A 10,698-nucleotide genomic window follows, 5' to 3' on the forward strand; every position below is an offset into this window, starting at 1 on the left:
CAAGCCTGTCCCAGCGCCCCACAAACTGAGTCCCCTCCCTGTTGGACATGCGACTTCTCAACACATCAAATGTCCGCATCGTCATCGTGGTCAACGATATACCCCTCTGACAGATTCTCAGATGCGCTCGGTCCTGCCATGTATACACACGGACCTGCTTACATTACGAGCTGGGACAGCGCTATCTCCTCGCTGATGCCCCATCTGCCTCAAGACCGCTCAACTTGACTCCTGGGCAGAGAGGCTGTGCTTGGTTGATCATTGGTCGCCCGCCATCTGTCCCGCCTGCGGCCAAGAGTGTCAATCCCACTGGCAAGCGCAGGCGATCCATTCGGACTGCCACAGAAACAACGAGCCAACCTGTTGTCCATTGCTCTTAGCATTCACTTCATGAGGCATACATACGACCTCTGTCATATCCCTGTTGTAAGTCAGTTGCATTGCTCTACTATCCCCTACTCCCGCAAAGAGTCCTTTTCACCGCCGTAACTCCATGGATCGACCGCCTTCGAGGTCACGAGCTCCCATGAGCCTGGAGGCATTGCTTGATGAAGAAAACAGAGAAGTTTTAGCTGCCCTGGATCGAAAAAGACCCTCTAGTCCCATTCCCAGATTCAAACCTCCGAGAACCGCCACTCCGCCGCCAATCCGCAGCATGCTCGACGTCGATTCTCCGACTCCTCGACACGGCTCCATCGCGGGCATTGGCGTGGGAGTCACGAGCCCCCATTCATCAAGAAGGCCGATGAAAGAACTCGACCCCTCAGATCCCAGTAGCTGGACCTCTCCTCATTCCAGCAAACCGAGCTCTCCCGTCCTCACGAAGGCCTCTCCGGTGACCACGCGACAACGTAACTCCTCAGAGACGGAGCGGCCAGTGGGACTTCCCAAGATAGAAACGGATGAGAAGCGAGGGTTTGAGGAAAAATATCAGTTTGACATCTCCGCAATACCTTCATCTTCGTCTGCATCTCGATCCCCTCCAGGTTCGAAGAGGCAACGTGAGGGATCTGGCGCCGCCATGGCCGCTGCTTTGTCAGGAGATCTCGGTGCCCTACATGTAGGCGCATCAGGAGGGACGCATGGGAAACATAATTCTACTGCGGCTGCTGGTGTCAGTTCAAGATCGCCATCCTCACGTATTCGAAAGCCTGATCCCTCAAAGGCAGGATTCCTCAGCCCCACAAGCCCAGCGGGTCCCTTGACGACGAACTCAGGAACTGTTGTGGACGATCAGGCACACCTACGATTGTCGTCGGGTAGTTTCTCGACCACGACTGAAGACTCAGAGGAGGGAATTGATAATCTGGCCAAGGAACGTGTTGCGGCCGAGGAGGAAGCCCTGGATGACAGTGATGAGGATGCTATATCTCACAGTAGTGACGAAGACGAGACTAGGGGTCGGTCGGAAAGACGAAAACTGTCAACCACCGCCGAGATAGTCGATGCAAAGCCTTCTGATACGAATGGTGCTTCGTCACCTGAGGATGCTAAGAGAACCTCACATTCTCAACAATTCGTCAGGTCGTTACTTGAACCCTCCATTTCCATCACCAGTCCCACTGGGGAAAATGTGACCGACCAGAAAGGCGGCACGAGTACACCTCTCAGACGGTCGTCTGTGACATCCGCAGAGGATGATGACGAAGAAGCCGCTATCAGGAAAGCCAAAACTCTGGCGCTGAATATATCACCACTCGACTCGACAGTGGCTGACCGACACGTGCGGATCATTCTGCGAGGCAACTGGGCCCATTTCTACCAAGAGGCGGAAGTTGGAAAAAGAACGGCAAGAATCTACCTCCTTTGCAGTGATCTAAGTGTCGAAGCAAGTTATGCCATGGAATGGGTTGTGGGCACAATGATGAGGGATGGAGACACTCTCCTTGCCATCTACGCGATAGAGGACGAAAGCGCCGGAAAGACCAGCGAAGCTGAAAGAGAAGTACTGACAGCCGAAGGGACCAAGGCTGGCAAGGACGCTTCCGACGTTATGCAGACCTTGACGCGCCAGACAACCCAGGGAGGTGGCACAAGTTTCGGACTGGGGAAGGAGTCACAGTATATCCCAGCGACCGAAGTCGAGAGCCTGACTGGTAGTGTCGACGCAAGAAAAGTCTCTAAGAAAGAAATGGAGCGTCTGAAGGCTATTGAGGGCCTGACACAGGACTTTGTCAAGCTGGTCCGCAAGACGACACTGCAAGTGAGGTGTATGGTGGAAGTCATCCATTGCAAAAGTCCAAAACATTTGATTCTTGGAGCGGTATGTTTCCCTGATTGTGTACATGATCATGTCTGACTCTCTTCCAGATTGACCAACTCGACCCTACTCTATGCGTTGTGGGCACACGTGGCCGCAGTTCTCTTAAGGGCGTCCTCCTCGGATCCTTCTCCAACTATCTCGTCACCAAGTCCTCGGTGCCCGTCATGGTTGCGCGGAAGAAAATGAAGAAGAGCCACTCAAATGTTCGCATCAGTAGCGCTAAAATACGTTTATCCAACAATTTAACGGCCAGCCATCTGCCTCCGAAACGAAGGGGCTTGCAACAGGCGAGAATTGACTAGCGGTCAAAGACGGGTTCACGACAGAAATACCTGGTGAAAAAGGCGGCGGAATCACAAATTAAACAGAAGCAAAAGCAAAAGAGTCGCAAAATGCATTGGAAGGAGCAAGAAGCCAAGCTGGAGCGGCTTCAGGGAAGAATTGATTAGCAATCAGAAAAGGAGAACCAGAAAAGGTATTGGGAGGTGAAACAGGCCAACTGGGAAAAGGAGAGACAGAATGACGGTATCCAAAATGGGAAGAGGACGGCATCGTTCGAAGATCCTGAAGGCACGAGCGAGGGAACAAGGACCCCGACGCTTTTGGAGGGCACGAATTTCAACCAGCCATTACTCTCCAAATCATCTGTCGAAAAGGATCAAGGCGAGGCGAGCACTGCGAACTCTTTTCGCCGGAACCTGTCCTTCGTACACCTTTTCAGCCCGATGTTTCTGTCGCGACCTGAGAACTAATGGGCAGCAGAATGGATGGAGCTGTCAGGAGAAGGGGTCCAACGAGTATTCCCGCGAGCGGAATGGATCTGCCAACCAGGCATGTGGTCACCAGAGATGCCAAGGGGATATGCCAGACATGCAGCGTGCAAGGTGCAGTGACAGTGGAGCACGAGCATCAACATGAAAGAGGATCAACGGAACCTCAACCGACAGCCGAAAATTGGAAATGACGATTGTGAATGAATGATATGATTGTTATTGGGTGTTATTGGGCGAGATGAATCGGTGTTCAAACGCTGAATCAACACAGGACCGGCCAAAAGAGTATGAAATAAAGGGCAGCCAGATGTTCAATAGCAATCCAATTCCCACGTGTCTATACGTCGGAGTAAAAGGTTTCCATTTCTGACTTTTGCACATCCTTCATTATGTTGTAGAGTGTATTTCTTCGTCCTGCGGACCATGTGTGGAGTCAAGAGACCAGGGGAACTCAGTTGTCTGGGTTGGGTGGCCTCTCTGCTGTGCTGGTATCGTATCGAGTCGTTGTGGGCTAGGGCCAGGGCCAGGGTGCCGAGACCGATATCGAGACTAAAGCGGCAGTTGTATCTGTACCCGAGGACAGGGACGACGACGGTGGGAATGTCCAAACCACATTCCCACATTCTGACAAGTTTGTGGTTGTGGTTGTGGTCACCGAAAGTCCCCATAGCCCCAAAGGACAAGTCAGTGGTGTGGTGTCAGTGATGATGTGCCGGTAGTGTGTGTAGTGTCACCGCGAGACATCGACCTCCATCATCCTCTTCTTTGGATTTCGCGGGAGAGCCTCCTGCCGCCTCCTCTCCTCGGGCGAGATGTCGTCGACGTTGGTGCCCCCCTGCACGACCTGGTTGGAATGTCCCTCCTTGGCCACGCGGAGAATCTCCTCCTCCAGCCCCGGCACGTACTCCCAGGGCACGCCGGCCGCGTCCAAGATCTTCAGGCTGGCCGAGTCCTGCACGAACGTGCCGGGTTCGCGGGCGCCGAAGATGACTTTGCGGATTCCTCCGCCTGATGTGCTGTCGCCGGTCGATCCCGGAGGCGGTGGTGTCCTCGTCCTCGTCGCAATAATCCGCTGCACGCAGGGTATGTTCCCGCTGAGGCGTTTCCCGCACGGTTCCAGCGTCGTGTACAGGTAGACATTCTTCTCTGGCGTGAGGACCTCGCGGCCGAGTTCTGCGAGGTATTCCAACGACGAAGGTGTCTCCGAAGGTGTCTCCAAAGAGAGAGAAATTCCATGCTCGCGCGCGAGTTTCGCCAGCGCATTCTGCTCCGCGTGCGTATTCCCCTCGAGTTCCAAGGTATATCCCGTAGCGAGGACCTGGCCTTTTTCTCTTTCTTTTTCTTCATCTTCACCAGCGCCCCCTCTTTTTCTGTCAAACGCCACAATCACGCATCCAACGCGGAAATTCGTCGGTTTCGGCGGCGACCGGCGCGCCAGGGAGAGTGCATGGCGCAGGTAATGTAGGTGTGTAGACAGCGAGGGTTCAGCAGGGTTGCTGGTATTGATGTTGGTAGACATCTTATCTTCCCCCCCCTCTCTCTCTCTGCACAACGACGTAGAACTGGAATGTATGGTCGTATTGTGCACGCTAATGCTCTAGAGTAGTCAGTCGCTGTATGTTGTGATCGCAATGTGACATGAACTCATACCTAGCAGAGAAATCAGGTGTTGTTGGGAATGCGGGGAGTGGTCGAATGTGAGACTGACATATGCACCCCACATTGACAAGGCTGATACTGAGATACATAAGGCTGAGAAGGGAAGACACTTTGATGTCCAGATATCAATTCAACACATCGCCTGATCTGCTCTGACCTTACAGGTATAGCTGGTCTCAAGTAACCATTTTCTCCATCACCTCGCTCATATTTACACGCAGAAAGAAACAGTGGTATCATCCTTTTTGAACCCAAACGCCCCCTTGGCTCCTCACCATCGTCCCTGTCGCTTTCCAGCCTTGTGTTTTGGTTCTTCCCTGGGTCCTTGTGCAGCCGGACCATTCTCTCTCCATTTCAAGTTGAGAAAGAAAAACAAAACCTCCATGCCAATTCCCAGATTAACATACTGAAAGTACTCTCGCAGCAAGAAAATTCCCGTCCAACTCCCTGCCTTTAACCGATTTGGTTGATCAAGACAGCTCAGCTCTTTCCGTCGTAAATTTGTCAAAATACTCAACAAAACCGAAAAAAAAAGGCTAGATTCATGCCTCCGACGCCAGCGTATCCTTGCTGGTTGTGGCTGTTGTTGGAGATTGAGTCAAGCTTGATGCCCCCATCAAAATGGCCAATTGGTCAATCTCGCTCTCGGTGGCAGCTTTACCCTTTTCGCTGCTACTTGCCGCTTTGGGGTCTTGCTGTTGCCCCGTTCTGTTCTTCCTCTCCTGGACATTTTTCAACAACCCAGAAAGTTCCAACTCCAAGTCGTTCAGATCCACCACTTCTTTACTGATGGTCAGCTTCTTCTTATATATTTTTAGCATTCGCGTCGCCTGGTCGGTTGCCATGGCCAAACTTCCAAACTCGGATGCTTGGCTCATACTCTGTCGACGTCCTTGTGCTGCAGCTTGAGCCCGCAGGTCAGATGGAATCGACGGCGGTCTTCGCAATCGACCGTTATTGGCCTTTTGCCGTTGTTTAGGCGTGGACGGCATCGAGGCAGCTGTTGCCGGTGGCGACGGTGAGCGCTCTGCCAATGGCGTCCTCCTCGACTCGAGGTCCTTATTGATGTCTGCTCGAGACTTTTGACTCCTCAACCTTGGTGCCACTCGTGGCGGTGGAGAGGGTGAACGTCGAATCTCTGCTTTATCACCACTTTGTGAATCATTGTGCTCACCAGGGTGCCCAGATCTCCTCGTTGGCGTTTCTTCAAGGTCTTCCAGGGACGTCGCAAGAGCAAGTCTCGATGTCTTGCGTTGTAATCTCACTGGCGAGAGAGATCGAGGAGTCGAGGGTGACGCTTGCCCATTCGCCCCTAGAAGTTCTGTTATGTCACTCTTCGTCAAAACCCTTCTCAGTGGCGGGAGTGACGAAGGCGTGGGTTTGGCCACTTCAGTCTCGTCAGCCGCCAACCCCAAGCCTATAGCTTGGCCCTGAAGGAGGGTCGGTGTCAGTAACAAGGGTGTTATCTTTGAGATGCTCCAGATCATGATAGTGCCGTCCAACCCAGTAGTTATGACCGTACATCGAGAACCAGGACTCGAGTTGTCGGGTTGTTCGAGGAGAGCGATATCACTCACTCCCTCTGTGTGTCCAGATTCCCGGGCCAGCAGGCTGAAATTCCTTTCACTGTAGACTCGGATAGATTTGTCCATAGAGCAGTATCCGATCAGCATCTTTTGATCCGCACTGTCCGGGATCGAGGAGCTGACCATGGCATTCAAAAACACCGTGTCATCGCTGTCTGCATCTCCGACCTTGAAGGACTCGAGCAAGGTGCCAGTAGAGATATCGACAGTTGTGACACGACGGTCCATGGTCGATACGAACAAGGTGTTGTGCGCTGCCATCGCCATCGACAACGGGGTGCCTTTAAGTGTCAACACCTTGGTGGAGAGATAGGCCACGGCTTTCGCTCCCTCCGGCTGTCGGAGCATCCGCTCGCGAATGATCAGAGACCGGTCTGTGGAACAAGACAGTAATTTCTGCCCATCCTGGATGAACATGACTTGATTGACGGATCCAACGTGGTCATCCATCGTCTGTAGAAGCTCAAAGGAATCGGCGTTGACGTGAAATAATTGTATCATCCGATCTCTGCTGCATGTCGCAACAAGCGATGCAGTCTCGAGAATGTCGATCGAGGTGATCTCTGCGCTGTGCGCCCTGATGGTATGTGCAATTTGCCAATCGCGGCTCTTGATCAGTTTCAACAAGCCAAAACGATCGCCAGCAATGAAAATATCATGAGGGGAGAGAAAACGCATCTGGGTCAGCTCATTCTCGAACTCGTCGTCTCGTGACTCGGCCACGTCAGGCTGCAGATTCTCTTGCTTCAAGAGTGTGCCATTGGAACTCCAGAATTTGATTTCTCCATTCTTTGAGTAGGTGAAGAAATTGCCTTGAGCAGCAGAGTCTGGAAGTGTCTGAACTCCTAGAATGACACTTTTATGAGCTGCAAATGTGGGTTGAGGTTTATCCCCATTCTCGGAACCACGACGTTGGATTTGCAGACAACCATCGTTGTTGAGAGTAATCGTGTGGTCAGTGAGGGATCCTATCGCCACCAAACTTCTTTCCGCTTGGTCAAGCAAGCCGAGCGAGCGGCGTATGGATGACAAGCGAGGTTTCCGCGACGAGAGCTTGGAAGGTGATTTATTCTCCTCTTTCCGTAGAAGGTCAAAATTCTCGCTGTGGACGCCATGAGGTGTCCCCACCAACAGTCTCCTATCTTCCGGGACAAAGGCGAGGGAAGTGATGCAGAAGTCCAATTTCCGCAAAACTTTGAGCTCCAGCACGTTCTGAGAGATGTCGACCAAACAAATCTGTCCAGTTTCTGTGCCAATCACGACGTTGATTTCATCGATCGATACGACACATGTAAATGTGCTGTCCACCATTGGCCCCAGCAGAACATTGCGGCTTTGCAATGGTACTGGTCCGGGGCTTGACGGAGGTGCTTCGGACGCGCGGTACCGCAATCTCCTGGTAGACGACTGTTTTCGCGCGCCTTGTATCTGCCAGAGTCGAACACACCTCGTTCCGACGGTTATGACATGGTTGCCACACCAGGTCATATCAAAAATGTTGGCAGTGCACTTGTTCGCCGAATGCAAACTCAGCTGGCCGGTTTTGGCATTACAGGACCAGACAAACAAGAATCCATCCTTGTAGTCGCCCAGGGTGGCCAAATGCTTCGTGTCAGAGCTAAAAGCTATGCACCTCAGGCCGTACGTATGATCCGTGATGATGGAAGTGGGTACCTCACAGGACGCTTCGTCAGCTGTTGAAAACAGCAGAACCCGAGGGTTGTATCCAGCCTCCCCTACTGCAAGCCAGTGGCCATCACGGCTCAGAGCCACACAGGCTGCGGTTTTGATGCGCTCCCTTGCTGTCCAAGTCTGCCCTGATGACTCGTCTACCCACTCGCGGGCGGCGGAGCCACCGGTATAATCCTCCAGTCCTTTTCGAGGAGTAAATGTGCTGATCCTCCTCCTGGACGGCGTGGTAGCCGGCGAGCTTTCATAATGAGAAGTCGGAGGGTTCAGTGAGCCCGCAGTCGGTCGAGCTTTGAAATATCGGAGTGCAGGTGTATGGTCCAAACCAAGCCTCGCCAACACGGCTACTGCGCCCGCACAATAGGCGTACGAGCTGGTCTTGGGACAGCATGCCAGCCCACTGGGACCATTCGTGGTTGTCCCAATCACCCTCTGCAGTTGTAACGCATAGTCTGTAGAGCGGGCTTTGCGAGGTAGTCCGAAACCGGCTTTAGGGATGGGTGAAGGGAGCGGGCTCGAGCGGAGGGAGGGGGACTGGTTGTTCAGCCTGCTTCGAAGACTATATGGCTGTGAGGACATGATTCACATTGCGGGTCATATGTCGCTTCAGGACGAGAGGGAAAGCATCGGGTGCCGACAGTGAATAGGCAAAGTAAAGACGACAAATGCCCAGCCGCAATCGTCATTTAATCGCGAAATTATCGGCGGTGTGGTCTCGCAGGGGTCGAGTCATCCAGGGCCGTCAATACCACTCCTCCCACTAAAATAATGTTCACTCGTCCATGGAGGTGGCCTGCAACCGAAATGAGCGAAACAACTCGGTGAAACGAGTTGGAAATGGTTGTTGTGAAGATCATTCATTGATGGTGGTGGTTGAACGCACTTTCGCAATCTCGTGTTTACATTCCTTCCCGATACGGGAAAGGCAGACGACGCCACTTTCCTCAGCCTCATAAGTCTTGGCTGTGGCGCTGCTTTCCACAGTATAAAGCTCAAGCCGGGACATCTACATAGAGTCAAAATAATGGGCAGTTGGCAGTGTCGATCAATTGTGAAACCATTACATGTGTACGTTGTCATCAGTAAATATACAAGTCCGTAGAATCAAAGTCGCCAACATCCTCCCCTCCAGTCCCGCCCCGTCGCAAGCACAATTGACGTTCAAGAGTTCTCAAAAAAGTCGCTACCACAGTCGTAGACAGCTCTCAAGAGATCCACAACATTCTCAGGAAAGTCAAGGATGCTATCAAGCGTGAAGCTGAAGGACCCTGATATGGACCAGGCTGCCTGTGATCCACAAATCGTAGGCTCAGACCTCGTCACATCTGTGAGCCAATACACAAAGTCGTCGGCCTTGAACAGGAAAATCGGGGTCAGGAGGAGAATGGTCTCCGGTTCGTGGCGCAGAATCCATCTGAACAGGACGGTGAATTGGTACCAGTTCAATTCCTGTTGGGTGGCAGGTGCTGAAGCGAGTATGTCGGCCTTTTGGGCTTTGGACCATTCGGTAGCGGTGGCTTCTGCCAATCCCCAGGCATAATCGTGGTCCTGCATTGAGAGTTAGAGAAAAGTCTGCACTGTGAGGAATAGAGAGATGGTTGGGGCACGAGAGAGACACAGCAATAGACGTACCTGTCTTGTTGTGTACGTCCCGTCTCGCATGCCGATGAAAAAGTCCCTCCACAGTGTGGTACCAGGGTTTCCACCAGTGTCCGTGCTGAGACCGAGGGCCATGGCACCGCCGCGTTGGATGGCCTCGACGATGCCCGTATCTACGTAACTGATCCAACTGTTCGGGGCGCCGAGGTTCTTGCCGATAAAGAAGGTGATGACTCCCTCAATGGCGCGGAATTGGTTGGCAGAGTTCAAGGGACCAAACCATTGACTTTCCATGTATTGCACGAATGCTAAGCGTTCCTGCATGGTGGAGGACTGGATCTGGTCGAATGTGCAACTGAGCGTCTGCTGGCAAGCTGGCCATCCAGCCTGGCGCGTTTCGAGAGACGGTATCGCTGAGCCCATGGCTGTCGCGAGCAGAGGCGCTACCGCCACAAGTGCTTTTGAGAGACGCATGTCTAGTTGCCTGTACTTGTGCAAATGGAAGAAGAAGCAAGATGTGACAGGCTACTCAAAGAAAGATGGTGCCTGTAGGTACTTTCCAACACAGGCTGGAACCATGGTAGGTTTTAACCTGCACAACCTCCATTTTGTGTAACTGATCTATTTTGCACCTCGACCAGCAGAGGCATCTTTTCTGGATGCTGGCGGTGTAAGCGAGAAGAGAGCAAGACAGAGGAAATTGCGATAACAGGGATTTTAGCGAACAAGGCTCCAACTTCGTCTAAGGACCGATCTATCTCAAGTTGTCGACTCCACGGAGGGGTTGGCGCGACAGCTAGCCCGGCTACTTGTAAGTTTGGTTTCTGTACTCGGTAGTGGCAGCTATGGACAGTGAGCTCGTTGGTCACAGAGAGTGTCTTGGAAAAATGCAGGCTGAAAATTTGACTGACGAGCATGAAGTCGATTTGACGGGCACTTTAACATCTCGATCTCGTATTCTCACGAAGGTTACACAAAAGAATGACGACTTCGCACGGTTCGGGCCCTCGGAACGGCACGACGAGGGGTGGTTGATAGGCGAGAACAGCTGCCCTGTGCGGAAGACGTGCGGAAGACGAGCCCAAGAAATGTGGCTGAAACACCCCAGGCTGGGACTACACAAAGCTCA

At 52.6% G+C, this 10,698-nt stretch overlaps 4 protein-coding genes across 4 annotated transcripts; 1 reads left to right on the plus strand and 3 right to left on the minus strand.

Moving 5' to 3' along the window:
• Positions 1-493: 493 nt before the first annotated feature.
• Positions 494-2,565, plus strand: AYO21_02586 (hypothetical protein; the record flags this gene model as incomplete). Its single annotated transcript, XM_022652564.1, has 2 exons — positions 494-2,263; positions 2,311-2,565. 2 exons carry the CDS (start codon positions 494-496, stop codon positions 2,563-2,565), a joined length of 2,025 nt encoding a protein of 674 aa, XP_022515252.1.
• Positions 2,566-3,766: 1,201 nt separating this feature from the next.
• AYO21_02587 (hypothetical protein) lies at positions 3,767-4,555 on the minus strand (the record flags this gene model as incomplete). The annotated part of the gene is made up of 1 exon (XM_022652565.1): positions 3,767-4,555. The coding sequence occupies one exon, from the start codon at positions 4,553-4,555 to the stop codon at positions 3,767-3,769; it is 789 nt and encodes a 262-aa protein (XP_022515253.1).
• Positions 4,556-5,237: 682 nt separating this feature from the next.
• Positions 5,238-8,549, minus strand: AYO21_02588 (hypothetical protein; the record flags this gene model as incomplete). The annotated part of the gene is made up of 1 exon (XM_022652566.1): positions 5,238-8,549. The coding sequence occupies one exon, from the start codon at positions 8,547-8,549 to the stop codon at positions 5,238-5,240; it is 3,312 nt and encodes a 1,103-aa protein (XP_022515254.1).
• A 582-nt stretch (positions 8,550-9,131) lies between these two features.
• Positions 9,132-9,992, minus strand: AYO21_02589 (hypothetical protein; the record flags this gene model as incomplete). Its single annotated transcript, XM_022652567.1, has 2 exons — positions 9,132-9,518; positions 9,603-9,992. The coding sequence occupies 2 exons, from the start codon at positions 9,990-9,992 to the stop codon at positions 9,132-9,134; spliced, it is 777 nt and encodes a 258-aa protein (XP_022515255.1).
• Positions 9,993-10,698: the final 706 nt, after the last annotated feature.

Source organism: Fonsecaea monophora (assembly GCF_001642475.1).
Source record: "Fonsecaea monophora strain CBS 269.37 chromosome Unknown Scaff11, whole genome shotgun sequence".
NCBI classification, from domain to species: domain Eukaryota; kingdom Fungi; phylum Ascomycota; class Eurotiomycetes; order Chaetothyriales; family Herpotrichiellaceae; genus Fonsecaea; species Fonsecaea monophora.